At 38.6% G+C, this 18013-nt stretch overlaps 1 protein-coding gene across 4 annotated transcripts; it reads right to left on the bottom strand.

Annotated features, from left to right (window-relative positions):
* Positions 1-750: 750 nt before the first annotated feature.
* rnf14 (ring finger protein 14) lies at positions 751-8183 on the bottom strand. Of its 4 annotated transcripts, none has more exons than XM_085175472.1 (9): positions 7386-8183; positions 6606-6764; positions 5772-5833; positions 5507-5660; positions 4582-4967; positions 4257-4485; positions 2387-2559; positions 1745-1875; positions 751-1631 (listed from the first exon to the last, which is right to left on the bottom strand). In XM_085175472.1, the coding sequence occupies exons 2-9, from the start codon at positions 6754-6756 to the stop codon at positions 1568-1570; spliced, it is 1350 nt and encodes a 449-aa protein (XP_085031598.1). In that variant the 5' UTR covers positions 6757-6764; positions 7386-8183; the 3' UTR covers positions 751-1567. The 4 variants fall into 4 exon arrangements, with proteins under 4 accessions (XP_085031598.1, XP_085031595.1, XP_085031597.1 ...); XM_085175469.1 differs by having other exon boundaries at positions 5772-5902; positions 7386-8181; XM_085175471.1 differs by lacking the exon at positions 7386-8183 and adding an exon at positions 6981-7379 and having other exon boundaries at positions 5772-5902.
* Between the last annotated feature and the right edge of the window lie 9830 nt (positions 8184-18013).

An 18013-nucleotide genomic window follows, 5' to 3' on the forward strand; every position in this document is an offset into this window, starting at 1 on the left:
TGTAATGCACGTGCAAAAGATGTTTTTTTTGGACCTCTCTGCAGAAACAAGAAAAATATATACCCTACATTTAAATATGACACTGCTGGTCATGTGAAATCTCACATTCATTTTGTTGTAACGCTGTAAGAGAAAAAGATTCCATTGAAATAATAGCGATGATTTTTTTTTTAAAAACTGAAGCCAACGCAGTCACAAGAGGGGTCACACCAAGACTTTCAATAAAACTTACCACTGTGGAAACAACCCTCAGCCCTGACCTCAGTAAGCAGTGGACAGATGAGCTTGTGCGCTCAGTATCTTATTTCAGGTCATACTGAATAAAACATCAAGTTCATTTTGTAAATTGTTTTCAGGAACCTAAAGAAGTCCAGCGGCTTTCAAGCACAAGACTGTCAGAAAGGAGGACTAAGTCATTAGCCAACAAACATGCAGTTTCATGGGTACATCAGGTTTCAAAAGACAGACGGTGTCAAAAATTCATCCTGAGGCTTCAATATAGGACTTCACAAACCTGAGTAATGTCACAGTACTTTCGTCCATCCGTTATACTGTATATGCACTTGCATCAAGAAGTTTTCACTAAATTACTGACAACAGAGGTAAGCATTTCAAACTGTTTACACTGTGACGTTTTCAGTATTACTCTTAAGGTCAGCGTTCAAACCTCAACCTACAGTTGTGTCTATTCATGGGCAGTGAGGTAAGAATTAGGCTGGCACCAAGACATGAAATGAAACAGACAAAATGTTAAGTAAGAATTTTTACTTTGAGGAACAGTTAATTGCAATGCAATTCCACATGCTTCTGCAGGTAGGACACATGCTTTGCAGGACAGACCAAATCATTCAGTGCTGAAAAGGAACAGATTTTCTGTAGGGTTCAATTCAGAACAGAACTGCTTGCATTAGAAATTTGCCCTTTCATTCTAATGTAAATGAAGTAATACAATACAAACTAATTTTTGTATCTGTGGATATAATTAAACTATTTGGCCTCACTTTGACACCAATTAATGGCAACATTAAGGAGTAGATCTATTCGATTATATCATTTCTCACACCAATCCCTGAATGAAATTAAAGCAACACATACCCTAATGAGCAATCGTTAAACCATTGATTCTCAAAAGTATCTAAGCCACTTTCCTCTATTATTTAGTTCTGTACAGAAATATAATAAAACCAATACCAACCAATCCAGTGAAATAAATTTTAACCTGCTTTGACTTTATGCAATGATTCAGCTCAACTTGTTTATGAAAGACTGCGGAGTAGGCTCTGTAAATAGCACCCTGTGTCTTTGGGAGGCAAGGGGGTTTTCCCATAATGCCTAGAACTAAAACAAAGCACAACTTCCAGTTTTGAAATTATGTGTGAGTAACACATCTCTTGGAAAAACAAAAACAAACAAACAAAGACATAATAGTGACACGGTAGGGTTATGGTGGCTGTAGTTGCACTGTTTGGCCAATGCAGGCATAGTGAGAGTCACAGATGAAGTGGTGGCTATGTGAGAGATAAAGTGCATTCAAATTGAGCATACAGCAGTGAAGCACGGCACAGTGTCAGTCCTCCTCATCACTCCAGAAGGCATCATCATCTTCATCAGGATCCACACCGAGAAAAAGCCTGCAACAGGAAAGAAAAGATGCATTCACAAACAATACGTAATGTAAATATAATATCAATAAGTCTAACTTGGGGAAGGGGGTTAAAAAAAGAAGAAAAAAAAAATCTCTTACTGATTGTAACAAGGTGAATGTGGGTTGTTAAAGTGACTGTATGGGTTGACTTTGCTGAGGACGCCCAAGCACAGCCAACAGAAGTACTGCTTACAAGAGGTGCAGGTCATCTTGTTACAGCCATCAACTTTCTGAAGAGACACAGAAACGATACATTAGCTACAACTGAGATAATATGGAAGCGAACGCAAGATGTTTTACAGACAGAACAGAAAAAATAATGACATATGACACCTCAGTCACTGGCCTAAAGATCACTAGGCAACCTGGTTAGACAGTGGTTTCCAGGTAACAAAAAAAGTTGCTCTGCGATTGCCTTGGCTGCTGGCAGATTGCCAGAGTCTCTCGTCAAGGATTTCATAGACTTCAATGAAAGCTCTTAACAACTACTCACCGAGCATTAACGAAAATAAACACATGACACAAACGCAGACAATGATTCCAGGAGTAAACATTTCCCCCTAGCAAACATGAGTTGCTAGGATGTCTCTAGGCCAGTACGTTTTAAGGAGCAATTTTTGACTGGTGTTCATTTTGGAGACCATCTGATGACAATAAACATTCAATTTTACAAAAATCTGAACCATGATGCTCAAGTCAAAGCCAGTTCTACTTCACTGTTAACAACAGGGAAAGCCCAACCTGTATATTGGTTCCACAGCGCGGGCAGCATTTGCAGTTCTCACTGAGCCAGTCTCTGCTAAAGGACTCCTCGACTGCTTTCTGGATCACCCTTTTCCCATAGCGTTGCTCCATGAACTTTTGCCCCGAAGCAGTAGCCGACAGGTACTCGTCTCTCAGGTTACGCAGTTCCTCTGTAGGGAAAAAAACAAAACAAAACACTGGTTTGAACATGAAGATGTGTTGATGGCATGTCTTTAAACAAAGAAATCTTCACACCAATGTACAGAATCTGGTGGACAAAGACAACATTTTGATATTGGAGACTTTCTGGTTTCTACTACAAAATTTGTAGGTCGAGTTAACCCTTTAAGACCTACCATAGAACCAAGTCCGCCAGAGCTTATATTATGTTTTTACATGTTGTAGTGCCATTTTTGGGAGCATTTCAAGTTGCTATTGTGGGATTATGATATTATTTTATGCCATGTTAGACCCCTAATTAAAGATTGTGAATTATTATGTAGTTTCAGTTTGCATTATGCTCCTGAACTAGAAGAAGGTGATAATTATTACATTTGGTAAACTGATTTGCATTACATTAGTCTGTTGATTTATTGTGAATGAATGATATTGTTTTATGATGCATTATACTGCTGAGTTATAAGAAATACTGTTCACAGAAAGTCATCGTCTCATTTGTCTGATTAGAAGAGAACAGAGCATACTGCCCCATCTCATCAGGAGCAGATAAACAGGGAGCCAAGGTCGTAGCTTAGGCGCTGTGTGAGAAAGAATGTTTAGGCTCTGATGATTAGGTGGGGGCCACTAGAGGCTATAAGAGTTTGATCAAGGCTCCACCATTTTGAGATCTGATGCTGTCTGTGTATGGTGTCCATCTCCCACGCGTGTGTTCATTAAATCATCGTTTGACTTGACCCGGCCGGACCAGTGTTGTTATTTTGGTTTTCCTCCTGTATCCATTCCCAATATTTGAATCCGTCACACTATACATCAATAAAACCATTATAGCCCAAATTTTAATAATATGTATGCATTAAGTGCATAGTAATTACATAAATTGCAAAAAAGTGCAATAAACTACAAAAAAATTGAAAATCGTTTTTGTTTTTTTAACATATATTTCTAGTTAGAGAAATTTAAGAGGCTTATCCCTCAAAACTGTAAATACAAAAAAGTTGCACAAAATAGTTTCCCACCACAGGAAATTAATTTTGAGTGTCTTCATAGTTTTATTTTTGAAATACACCAATTTTTATATACTGCAGGAAAAACGAAAATAAATATTATACTGCAAATTTGCAAAAAAAGCAGCATATGCATCAAAATAAACTATTTCCAGCAGTGCAATTTGACTTCTAAGCATCCCAGAAACAACACAGAAAGTCATAAAGTCAAAGATAACTTTTAAAAACACAAGTATAGGCTCATAAGCCCCCGATGGTAAAAAACTACATTTCCGCGAAAATGACGTCACTTCCGGTTTCGAGCAGGTCATGGCAGACATGCAAAAGTTCGGCTGACGTCTTTTCCAACGTAGGAAGTGTTATGAACAGCTGATCGGATCGGCAAAGCGTGTTTCTGGACTATTATGTTTTTGTTGCTGCAAGTGCTTTTTATGCAGTTTTTGCAAAGCTATATGTGGAAGAAAACTGTGACCTAGGACAAGCTGATGGCATAGCATGTAAGTACAACTCCTCCGGTTTCATATGCAAAAAAATTATTGCGCTAGCTTACGTGGTTGCAGTGCTACCAGGATTTAAAAATAGTTACGCAAAACAGAGCGTGCCCGCTCCGACTGGCTTTAAAGGGTTAACTGACCAATCAGATTTGCTTCTAAAGAAAACTATTAAAGTTTTAGTGGCATTACCTGCACGAATTTTACAGTGGGAGACACCGTGATACCCGAGCTTGCACAGTGTGCAAAAAGCATACTGGCATGCTGAGCAAATGCCCATGGTTGTGTCTGGCTCCATCATTACAGCGGTACCACAGGACTGACGGGGACAGTAGACCACATCAGCCATAAGGTCCAAACTGGACTGGAGGAGCAAACGGTCATATCTGGCAAACAGCTCCTCATCCACAAGCTGTTTCACCTGAAACATAAAGGCAGACAGGAAAGGAAAACAGAGTAGGCACTGACGGTAGGGTGAGTTGGACTTTAATTGAACTGACTCATAAATCACAAATACCTGTGACGGTGTGGCTAAAGAGGTACATTTGGGCTCCGGGCAGTTAAGGCACTGAACATTGCCATCCCTTATTTGGATCTGGAAGTATTCAGTCATGCAGGCCTTGCAGTATACATGTTGGCACTCCTTAAAGCAGAGACAGTTTGAGCCCAGCTTCTCTACAAAGCAGATTCCACAGCAGAACACTCTGCTGTCGAACACCCTCTGCCGCTGCGCCTCGTCAAAGTCTAGGAGCTGAGGTAGAAGGTCGGCACGTGGGTCCATCAAAAGGACAGTCCTCGGGTCCAGCTGAGAAGACGACGAAAACTTCTGTTCAGACTTGGAATTCATCAATTCTTTTTTCTTTTCTTCTGCTTTTTCAGGATGGCCCGCAAACTGCACCATAGCTAGGACAAAAAAAGCAAAAGACAAATTTACACCATTTATAAACATAAAATGCAATCTGTACATATGAATTACAAACAGAAAAAAAATGCCTGAGATGTGAACAATGTGTACAAGTGTGTGTACCAATGCACATGACAGGGAAACAATTAATAGCTTTCAACCTTCCATCTTTCCAGTTCAACTTTCAGGGGAAAAAAGTGGATACCACCAATGAGATGTTAGGGAGCCATCAGCAAAACAATGAGAAAACTGAGATCCTCACACCCAGGATGCCTACGTGTGCACCAAGTATTCTGCAACTGAGAAGCATCCAAAATGTTCATTTTAGGCTTAGTGCAGCTAAAGCACTGACAGTGTCCATGTTATGCTATTTTGGAATGTGGATAATTTCAGCTAACAGCTAGGAAGACATGGCGAGGTTAAATAACATTAACAAATCTAATGTTTTGAGTCAGTTTGTCCCAGTGTGCATAGTGTGTGGTGTGAGGTATCTATGCTCTAATTTTCACTGCACAGTCGGGTTTTCTTCACTCATTACCTGCCTTACTTCCTCCCCTTATGATTTCAAGAGGTGACTGGATACCCAGAAAGCCCAGAGCCTCTTCTTTGAGGAACTGGATCCATGTGAAAAGAATCACACAGCCCTGATTCTCCTCCCACAGCTCATCCAGTCGTCGGCATAGAGAGCTCATCTGAGGTGAGAAAGGTTTTGATGTTTACGATGTACTGTTGACTCACAATTTGAATATCTCAACATGTCCAGTACTTCTTGTGGCACAATAAAGGATTATATGAATCCGTACCTGTGCTCTGGTCATCCATTTACAACTGAGAGTGAAGAGCGGTGGGGATGTAGAGGGATAGTCTGCAGGAATCTCAAAGTTGACCACCAAAGGAGGTAGGAAGGAGACATTATATTCAGTTTTATTCTCTCCTGTGATAGACAGAAGAGACTTCATTATATTTCTTATTAGTGCATGATTAGGAGGGAATAACTGAATTAACCCTCTGCACCCCATATTAGCTGTGGATGGCCAAACTCGCATTCGATATGAAAAGGTAATCAAATATTTATATAAGGGAAAGTTGAATTTTTAGGACACTTGAGTCCAACGTGTTGTTGTTTAGCGAGCTTGTTGTCAGCTACATGGAGACCGGGGAGGATTGCATGTCTAACCTGCTGACACTAACTGTGACAATATCTGTAATAAATAAGTATGTTTATGCAAGTTTTCTTATGTTAAAGTCCTGACTTCAGCATAGATGAGGCTTGAGGTGAGGAGGGGGGTGAGATGGAGGAAGGAGAGAGTAATTCTGTAGGACGCAAATGAAAAGATGAAAATATCAATGTAAAAATCTTAAATGGCCACATGCAGTTTGAAAAAGCTATCTCTAATCTTTGAATAAAACAAACTAATAATTACTTAAGCTTTAATCATGTTTATCACCATATACCCATTGCCATTTCTTTCAGGAATCTGGACTATCTCAATAAAATTATATTAAGGTACAGAGGGTTAGGGTTAGCCCATCTTCTCCAACGCATCCTGAAAAGTGCTTTATTATTATGAAACCTGTCCGATTTTTTCCCCACAGCTTGCTTTTCTTTCTTTGCAAAGCCTACCGGACAGCTGTACCTTTGACTACCACTTTGAAATCTGGAGGGAGCTCCAGACAGAGCTGGATCTCTCCCCCCTGTGCAGACTCTGCCCGGTGAAATTCCTCTTCATCGTAGATACTTGCTAAAGCAAGCAGCTCATCCTCCTGGGCTTCCTTGTCCTCAGACATTTACATTCCTGCATTAACAGTGTGTGACAAACATTTATTATTAGAAATATCATAATAAATCCTGACAAACCGCTAGCACACGTTAATACTGACAGAAAGCTAAAAACCAAAGCAGCAACTTGCATTTTGTCCTCAGAAACATAACGTTTTCCTGCATTCACAGTTTGCAGCTTGGTTAACCGTGGTTTTCCCGGGACTCTTTTTATATAACAATGACTAATCACCTGAGAGCAAAGTACAGTTTCCTGTGATATAACGTCAGATTACCGTAGCTAACGTCATGCTACAGTGTGGCCCAAAAGTTAGCAAGCTAGCTAGAAAAAGTTTACTTATCTATGTCAGACGTATTCCTAACTCCATCCTAATTTAACAGCAACTAAATCTGAACCGTGAGTCAGCTTCAAACTAGAGGACAGCTCCGTAACTATCAAAGTAAGTAGGGGAAACCCATCCAGGCTAGCTTGCTGTGCTAGCTCAAACAGTGGCTTCTTGGGATCTCGGCCGTCCTCTAACTTTTCTTCTGTAGCAGCAACACAGCACTTTAGCTCGTCTACGCAACTAAGAATCCCTGAATAAGATCCCTAAGCCTCTAAGTACTAATTAGCTATGGAAAAGTCAATGCTTCTTACCTTATGCGGCCAAAGCACTAATGACTCCTGCCCTGACTTCTTTCTGTCATGGCGCGTCACCTTCAGGCTTGTGAGTGTATGACATCTTTACTTCCAATTTTGTTATGCTAAGAAGCAACAACCTCATGGTATTTACATAAATATTGTACCTCTGTAAGACTGTACGAATCTTAGTAAACACACACCACTTCATTAGGTACACCTGTTCATTTACTTGCTGATACTAATATCTAATCAACCAATCACATGGAAATGCAGTGCTTTTAGCCATATAGACATGATCAAGATGACCTGCTGAAGTTCAAACTGAGCATCATAATGGGGAAGAAAGGTGATTTAAAATATTCCCAGTACGAGTATTTCAGAAACTGTTGTTCTACTGGGATTTTCCTACAAAGCCATGTCTTGGGTTTACAGAGAAAGGTCTGAACAAGTGTAATCGGTGTGATTCTGCGTTGTGTCTGATAACAAAGGTAAAAGAAAGAAAGGCCTCCAAGTAAATAATTTGCCCACTCCAGCTCCTCTCCCACAGGGGAATTGTAGAAAAGGGCTGGCATTTATTTTTACATTAAACATAAAGTATGGATTTACACGTAACATATTTGACATAAGATAAAACAAAAACAACAACACAAAATCCGACATACCTGATAACAAAGGTAAAAGAAAGAAAGGCCTCCAAGTAAATAATTTGCCCACTCCAGCTCCTACGACCAAATACAAACAGTGGGGAAGAGGGTTACCTCAACCCACCACAACTTCCAAGCTAGCAAGAAGTATATATTCATGCTAGCATTTATGGACCGCGGTAAAGTGAGCCGTCATTTGTGAGCCGCCTCTTATCCGCCGCATAAATTTCCTTGCGCTTTTACACCAGTCTTTACGGTAGCGCCTTTTCGCTTTATATCCCGATTGAGAGCCTAGACCCGCGCACGCGCGCGCACACATTACGATGGAACAGCCCAATACAGTCAATACAATTATGTCTATTACAAAAATTCATTAAAAATCATCCTTAGTAGTTGAGGTCCAACTTTCAACACATCCCTCCTCTGGGACACCTACTGTACCTGTGTGCCAAGTTTCATCCAGATTTACTGTAGAATTCCTCAGAAATTAAAGGAAACTTATATTCAATGCAATACAGTCAATACACTACAATTATGTCAAATTTCAAAAATTCATTAAAAATCATCCTTAGTAGTTGAGGTCCAACTTTCAACACATCCCTCCTCTGGGACACCTACTGTACCTGTGTGCCAAGTTTCATCCAGATTTACTGTAGAATTCCTCAGAAATTAAAGGAAACTTATATTCAATGCAATACAGTCAATACACTACAATTATGTCAAATTTCAAAAATTCATTAAAAATCATCCTTAGTAGTTGAGGTCCAACTTTCAACACATCCCTCCTCTGGGACACCTACTGTACCTGTGTGCCAAGTTTCATCCAGATTTACTGTAGAATTCCTCAGAAATTAAAGGAAACTTATATTCAATGCAATACAGTCAATACACTACAATTATGTCAAATTTCAAAAATTCATTAAAAATCATCCTTAGTAGTTGAGGTCCAACTTTCAACACATTCCTTCTCTGTGACACCTTCTGTACCTGTGTGCCAAGTTTCATCCAGATTTACTGTAAAATTCCTCAGAAATTAAAGGACATTTATATTCAATGCAATACAGTCAATACACTACAATTATGTACATTTCATAAATTCATTAAAAATCATCCTTAGTAGTTGAGGTCCAACTTTCAACACATCCCTTTTCTGGGACACCTACTGTACCTGTGTGCCAAGTTTCATCCAGATTTACTGTAGAATTCCTCAGAAATTAAAGGAAACTTATATTCAATGCAATACAGTCAATACACTACAATTATGTCAAATTTAAAAAATTCATTAAAAATCATCCTTAGTAGTTGAGGTCCAACTTTCAACACATCCCTCCTCTGGGACACCTACTGTACCTGTGTGCCAAGTTTCATCCAGATTTACTGTAAAATTCCTCAGAAATTAAAGGAAACTTATATTCAATGCAATACAGTCAATACACTACAATTATGTACATTTCAAAAATTCATTAAAAATCATCCTTAGTAGTTGAGGTCCAACTTTCAACACATTCCTTCTCTGGGACACCTACTGTACCTGTGTGCCAAGTTTCATCCAGATTTACTGTAAAATTCCTCAGAAATTAAAGGACATTTATATTCAATGCAATACAGTCAATACACTACAATTATGTACATTTCAAAAATTCATTAAAAATCATCCTTAGTAGTTGAGGTCCAACTTTCAACAGATTCCTTCTCTGGGAAGCCTACTGTACCTGTGTGCCAAGTTTCATCCAGATTTACTGTAAGATACCTCAGAAATTAAAGGACATGTATATTGAATTCAATACACTTTCTTAAATATTGCATCATATTCAAAAATTCATTAAAAATCATCCATAATAGTTGATGTCCAACTTTCAACACCGTCTTACTCTGGGCGACCTACGGTATCTCTGGGCCAAGTTACATCTCAATTCACTGTAATCTTTATCAAAAATTGAAAGAACAATTATATGTCAATGCTGGCTGTGTGCCTTTCAAAGTGACACTAAATAACAGAACTCAGGCACATCAGGGAATAATCCAAAAGGCGGATTTATTAAACAAAAACACATACAAAATATCCCTAACCCATACTACATAACCTAAAAAGAAACAAAGGGACACTTAGAAGCACAAGAAAACAATACTATACTGAAAGGGCAAGAGACACAGCCCAAACATAATCCACAACTAAAACGCCAAAAGAACAAGTCATCCCACATAGCAGACGGGTGTTGCCTGGATCTGGTGTGAAGCCGGCACTGCTGGCTGACTTCTGGCATGGTAAGATAGCACTGTTTATGTGATGGCATGCTACATCTGGCCTGATTGGGTGAATGTGACATGTTGTATAGAGCACTTTGAGTAATATGGGTGAGTAAAAAGGCGCTATATAAGAATCAGTCCATTCACTGTCTGAACAGAGTTTTGTCATGACAGCATATTTGATTGTCTTCACTGACTCGCTATCCGCCTTAGTGCAGCTGCCGTACCATCCTGGGATGCAGTAAGTTAGTAGGCTCTCAATGGGCGAGTGGTGGAAGGTCAGCAGAGGATGTCTGGGATGATTGCATTAAAGGCTGAGCTGTAGTCCACAAAGAGCATTCTGGCGTAGCTCTGCCGCTTTTCTGACACAACGACCGAGACTGTGGGAGCTGGGGCTCGAACCAGCAACTTTCCGGTGACAAGACGAACTGCCAACTCTCATTATGCAATGTACTGTTTAAAAGAAAAATCTTTTTTTTGCCTTGACAACATACATTCATCTTCATTTCAAATAAGTAGTTATTTTTCACACAGAGAGCAATACCATTCTCCAGCCTCTGCTGTCCAAAACTACTCTGTATTCATCTGGAGGCACTTTGTGTGAAACCATTTTAAATAGCTCTCATGCAGGAACAAAGCAATTGTATAAAATGAAGTGAGGGAATGGAGCTATAAATAGATTAATATAGAGATATGAAAATAAACTTATATATAGACATAGGAACACAAGTTTTAACATTAATGTTTCTGGGATATAATAAACAATATAAGCATACAGGTGTCTAAGCAAACATTGTGGCATACAAAGTGAGAGAGTGCAGTGAGTCATGTTTATTCCTGTTCAATATGTGTCTGACACAAGTGGATGAATTAAAAAGTCTGACAGCAGCAGCAACAACAGGCAATGCCTTCCTGATGACTTTCTATCTGGTTACATCTTTGTCTTTGATGCCTGTATCCCAGCTTGAAGAGTCCTGGACCTTTTTTCTAGTCAGTGGGTGTGTAGGCAAACAACTCTGGCTTGTCACCCAGTTGGATTTCCTGGTAATTGTCAGGTGGCACTATCTACAAATCAGGACACATTAACTATGATATTAAAAAATTGACATGATGACATAGTCCTTGGTCAGTTTACCAAGCATTTCTCAGTTTTGTTCTTTATAGTTCTGTTCATCATATCATTGTTTGTGAGTCCTGGATTATTTGATGATATGTTTACATTATGTATTCTTTTGTTTTCAGTTCCATATTGCTTTTAAGTGTAGTTCTTTTTAAGCATTCCACAAGTGGATGGAACACTTGTGAAAACACTCTAGTGTTAAAGCCAGTCTTGTCTTCATGTCTGTTTCTGGTTTTGTCTGTGTCAAGCTCGTGTGTCTTAGTCTGTGTTTTAGTTTGGTGGCCTCTTGTCTCTTTCTTGTGTTGAGTCTTACTTCCATTGTCTTCTTATTCCCAATGTATCCCTGCTGTGTTACACAGCTGTCTCCAATTCCCCTAATCACCATCCTATTTATACATTTTGCCAATCTCCCGGTCTGAAGTACATTATTCTATTCGATTCTATTATATTATATTTATACAGCACCAAACCACAACAACAGTCACCTAAAGACACTTTATGTTGCTGGTTAAAAACACAACAATAATACAAAGAAAGCCCCAACAATTTAAGTACCCCATATGAGCTAACATTTAGTGTGAGTGGGAAGGAAAAACTCCATTTGAAGAGGTAGAGACATCTGGCAGAAACAGGCTCAAGGAGAGACAGCCATCTACTGTGACTGGCTGAGGTTGATGAAAAGGAGACAGAACAACATATACACTGTGCAAGAGATACATACTAACTAATGATTAAATGCAGAGAGGTGTATAAACACAGAAAGAGCAAAGAAGGAAAAAATTCATACATGATGGGAAGCCCACAAGAGCCTAGGCTTATTGCAGCACAAATAAGGGAAGATTCAGGGTCACCTGATCCACTCTAACTGTATTATTTGTCAAAACTGAGGGTTTTAATGCTAATCTCAAAAGCAGAGACGGGTGTTTGTCTTCTGAATTAATACAGAATAGAATAGAATTCAACTTTATTGTCATTGCACATGTCACAGGTACAAGGCAACGAAATGCAGTTTGCATCCATCAAGAAGTGCTTTAGCCATGATATAGATATATTACAATATATATTAGTAATAATATAGGTATGTAAGTATATTACAGAAATGGGTCTATTATGGTATGTTATAATGTACACGGTATGAAGGTATGTTATGAATATGCTATAACTATAAGTATGTACAGGCTATGAACAGGATATAAACATGAAAAACTATACAGAATATGAAATTAAAAAAACTATACAGAAATATGAGATATACAGCTATACACAAATGTGAAATATGCAGGTTATAAACAGTTGTAGAATTAAAAATTATCGTATTGTACAGAATGATGTGAGCTGCATCCACAGAAGAGAGGCCTGAGAGATGATTCCTGTTCAACCTTAAAATTCTATAGGAACCACAAGTACACTTAATATTCCAAAATTAAAATCTGGATTTCAAAGCGAGTCAGTGAAGACAATCAAATAAACTGTCATGACAAAACTCTGTTCAGACAGTGAATGGACTGATTCTTATATAGCGCCTTTTTACTCACCCATATTACTCAAAGTGCTCTATACAACATGTCACATTCACCCAATCAGGCCAGATGTAGCATGCCATCACATAAACAGTGCCATCTTACCATGCCAGAAGTCAGCCAGCAGTGCCGGCTTCACACCAGATCCAGGCAACACCCGTCTGCTATGTGGGATGACTTGTTCTTTTGGCGTTTTAGTTGTGGATTATGTTTGGGCTGTGTCTCTTGCCCTTTCAGTATAGTATTGTTTTCTTGTGCTTCTAAGTGTCCCTTTGTTTCTTTTTAGGTTATGTAGTATGGGTTAGGGATATTTTGTATGTTGTTTTTGTTTAATAAATCCGCCTTTTGGATTATTCCCTGATGTGCCTGAGTTCTGTTATTTAGTGTCACTTTGAAAGGCACACAGCCAGCATTGACATATAATTGTTCTTTCAATTTTTGATAAAGATTACAGTGAATTGAGATGTAACTTGGCCCAGAGATACCGTAGGTCGCCCAGAGTAAGACGGTGTTGAAAGTTGGACATCAACTATTATGGATGATTTTTAATGAATTTTTGAATATGATGCAATATTTAAGTAAGTGTATTGAATTCAATATACATGTCCTTTAATTTCTGAGGAATCTTACAGTAAATCTGGATTAAACTTGGCACACAGGTACAGTAGGCTTCCCAGAGAAGGAATCTGTTGAAAGTTGGACCTCAACTACTAAGGATGATTTTTAATGAATCTTTGAAATTTGACATAATTGTAGTGTATTGACTGTATTGCATTGAATATAAGTTTCCTTTAATTTCTGAGGAATTCTACAGTAAATCTGGATGAAACTTGGCACACAGGTACAGTAGGCTTCCCAGAGAAGGAATCTGTTGAAAGTTGGACCTCAACTACTAAGGATGATTTTTAATGAATTTTTGAAATTTGACATAATTGTAGTGTATTGACTGTATTGCATTGAATATAAATGTCCTTTAATTTCTGAGGAATTTTACAGTAAATCTGGATGAAACTTGGCACACAGGCACAGTAGGTATCCCAGAGAAGGAATGTGTTGAAAGTTGGACCTCAACTACTAAGGATGATTTTTAATGAATTTTTGAAATTTGACATAATTGTAGTGTATTGACTGTATTGCATTGAATATAAGTTTCCTTTAATTTCTGAGGAATTCTACAGTAAATCTGGATGAAACTTGGCACACAGGTACAGTAGGCTTCCCAGAGAAGGAATCTGTTGAAAGTTGGACCTCAACTACTAAGGATGATTTTTAATGAATTTTTGAAATTTGACATAATTGTAGTGTATTGACTGTATTGCATTGAATATAAATGTCCTTTAATTTCTGAGGAATTTTACAGTAAATCTGGATGAAACTTGGCACACAGGCACAGTAGGTATCCCAGAGAAGGAATGTGTTGAAAGTTGGACCTCAACTACTAAGGATGATTTTTAATGAATTTTTGAAATTTGACATAATTGTAGTGTATTGACTGTATTGCATTGAATATAAATGTCCTTTAATTTCTGAGGAATTTTACAGTAAATCTGGATGAAACTTGGCACACAGGTACAGTAGGCTTCCCAGAGAAGGAATCTGTTGAAAGTTGGACCTCAACTACTAAGGATGATTTTTAATGAATTTTGAAATTTGACATAATTGTAGTGTATTGACTGTATTGCATTGAATATAAGTTTCCTTTAATTTCTGAGGAATTCTACAGTAAATCTGGATGAAACTTGGCACACAGGTACAGTAGGTGTCCCAGAGGAGGGATGTGTTGAAAGTTGGACCTCAACTACTAAGGATGATTTTTAATGAATCTTTGAAATTTGACATAATTGTAGTGTATTGACTGTATTGCATTGAATATAAATGTCCTTTAATTTCTGAGTACTTTTACAGTAAATCTGGATGAAACTTGGCACACAGGTACAGTAGGTGTCCCAGACAAGGAATGTGTTGAAAGTTGGACCTCAACTACTAAGGATGATTTTTAATGAATTTTTGAAATTTGACATAATTGTAGTGTATTGACTGTATTGCATTGAATATAAGTTTCCTTTAATTTCTGAGGAATTCTACAGTAAATCTGGATGAAACTTGGCACACAGGTACAGTAGGTGTCCCAGAGGAGGGATGTGTTGAAAGTTGGACCTCAACTACTAAGGATGATTTTTAATGAATTTTTGTAATAGACATAATTGTAGTGTATTGACTGTATTGCATTGAATATACATGTCCTTTAATTTCTGAGGAATTTTACAGTAAATCTGGATGAAACTTGGCACACAGGTACAGTAGGCTTCCCAGAGAAGGAATCTGTTGAAAGTTGGACCTCAACTACTAAGGATGATTTTTAATGAATTTTTGAAATTTGACATAATTGTAGTGTATTGACTGTATTGCATTGAATATTAGTTTCCTTTAATTTCTGAGGAATTCTACAGTAAATCTGGATGAAACTTGGCACACAGGTACAGTAGGTGTCCCAGAGAAGGAATCTGTTGAAAGTTGGACCTCAACTACTAAGGATGATTTTTAATGAATTTTTGTAATAGACATAATTGTATTGACTGTATTGGGCTGTTCCATCGTAATGTGTGCGCGCGCGTGTGCGCGGGTCTAGGCTCTCAATCGGGATATAAAGCGAAAAGGCGCTACCGTAAAGACTGGTGTAAAAGCGCAAGGAAATTTATGCGGCGGATAAGAGGCGGCCGGCTTGACCGCGGCTCACAAATGACGGCTCACTTTACCGCGGTCATTTATGGCGCCTAAAACACATTTATGATACACACATACTACACACTTATAACATCCAGTGTTGGGAAGGTTACTTTTAAAATGTATTCCATTACAGAATACAGAATACATGCACCAAAATGTATTCTGTAACGTATTCCGTTACGTTACTCAATGAGAGTAACGTATTCTGAAAACTTTGGATTACTTAATATATTATCATGCTGTTTACAACTAGGTGAATGTACTATTGCTGTGTGATTTATTACTGTTACTGAAAGTCCGCGGCTCCGAACCGTAGTAAAGGGACTTCTGGCTAATACAGTGGGTTCTGTGTCGGGCTCGTAGCCGAAAACTAGCTTTATTTTGTTGTCTGGGTCAACTTTGCTAGCGAGAGACAGAGAGAGGCGTTGAAAGGCTGCTCCAACTGAACTTATTGTTTTTGGAGGAAAACACGAACACTGTAGCTTACTTACAACTGGGCTCGTCAGGCACTCTTCTTGGCTGCAGTGGTTATTATTATATTTATATGCTTCCAGCTCCCGTTTTTGCTCGATGACAGCTCGTACTTTTCGTTTTTCTCCCTCCCTCGCTCACAGACACATAACGTGTATGGCAGTCCATTCTCCCTGCAGCACGGACTACACTGCCTATGATGCTACATTCTTTAGAGCTATACCGGTAGCATTCTGCCTATTAGCTTAGCACAACAACAACAAAAAGGCCTCTCTCACCCAGGAAACACACAGAGCGAGAGCGTCACCCTGTAACCATGGCAACTGTAACGCTGCCACCTGGAACGACAGAACGTAGCTGTCAAACAAAACCCAAACAGGCCTGACCCGCGACAATATGAAACAGGGAAGTATCCCCGTGTAATCCATTTATTTCAACAAAGTAACTGTATTCTAAATACCACCTTTTTAAACGGTAACTGTAACGGAATACAGTTACTCATATTATGTATTTTAAATACGTAACGGCGGTACATGTATTCCGTTACTCCCCAACACTGATAACATCTAACAAAAAACAGGCTTAATAATGACAATAACTGAACTAAAATCACAATCAGAAACATCCAGGTGGCTAAATATGCATTATATGAGCGTTTTACAGTGTTGGGAAAGAAATGACACCCACCTCTCCCACAGGGGAATTGTAGAAAAGGGGAGAGGCAAAAGGGGTATTGTATTTATAGGGTTGCATCAAAGAAGAAGAAGAAAAGAATGAGGAGGGGCTCTAACTGATAATGAACATAACTACAGGCTTAGAGGTCCTAAAAGTCAGGTATAAAAGGAACAGTTTGGGGGTTTAGGACACATTTTGTGTAATTATAACAATGTGATTTATGACCCTGTTACACAAGAAAAAAAATATCCAATGAACAGCAGTTCTCTGTAAGAAAATGCCTTGTTAACACTAGAGGTCAAAGGAGAATGTCCAGACAGCCTAAATTTGGTGTAAAAAATATGAAAGCATGGATCCATCCTGCCTCGTATTGTTTTAGCCTGCTGGTGGTATAATGGTGTAGTAAGCGCATGGCCCACTAGAGGAGGCCAGGCCCTCCTCACAAAGCATGTTTTTGACTGTATCAGTGGACTGCTGAAGGTCACTTTGTAGGGATGTGGCAGTGCTCATCCTGTTCTTCCTTGCTCAACAGAGCGGATACCGGTCCTGTTGATTAGTTAAGAATGGCCTTCTGTTCTAGGATATACAGCAAACCTGGCAGTGACAACTGATGTGCCATCCTGGTAGAGTTGGACTACCTCGGCCACTTCTACGGGTCAGTCAAAAACTAGCAGCCCTCTCCTACTTAACTGACCATATCAATATTCAAGAAGTTTAAATGGCTTGAGGTTATATTCTGCTTAAAAAGTGTTTAATTTTTTGGAGCAGTGTATTGTGCAAGGTTGTAGGATGTTTGTAGAGTGTTTGCAAAACTACATTTAAAATAAACCTTATTTTCTTTCTGAAAACTGGATGTAGGATATGCAATAACTACTGTGTTCAAGACAAAAAAAAAATTTTTTCAGCTATAAGTCATTTTATTTTTTTAAATTTTTCCTTCTTTTTGGTGACGTGGCAACAACAGCAACACCCAAAAAGGTGATTTGTTGCACCAGCATTCACTTTTAAGTAAAAAAAACCAAAACAAAACAAAACCCCTCCCAAAACAAAAAATTCAAGGCTACCAGAGAACAACAGACACACCAGTGCTTTTGAATGAGAAAAGCTCAAAAAAGAAATACTGCATGACAGTAACTTGTTGTATATAGTTCAAACATATGGTACAAGTAAACTCAACAAAAACTCCCTGCTTCCACTTAAACGAAATAACATTATAATCCGAAGTTACAATTGTTTGTG

This window comes from Neolamprologus multifasciatus, chromosome 10 (genome assembly GCF_963576455.1).
Source record: "Neolamprologus multifasciatus chromosome 10, fNeoMul1.2, whole genome shotgun sequence".
NCBI classification, from domain to species: domain Eukaryota; kingdom Metazoa; phylum Chordata; class Actinopteri; order Cichliformes; family Cichlidae; genus Neolamprologus; species Neolamprologus multifasciatus.

Bases quoted from the DNA above. Each gene is read 5' to 3' on its own strand.
- rnf14 (XM_085175469.1), bottom strand. From the start codon at position 6,756: ATGTCTGAGGACAAGGAAGCCCAGGAGGATGAGCTGCTTGCTTTAGCA. The intron at 4,968-5,506 runs GTAATGAGTGAA...TTTTTGTCCTAG, and splicing joins AAGGGGAGGAAGTAAGGCAG to CTATGGTGCAGTTTGCGGGC. The intron at 2,560-4,256 runs GTAATGCCACTA...TTTTCCCTACAG, and splicing joins CCACTGTAAAATTCGTGCAG to AGGAACTGCGTAACCTGAGA.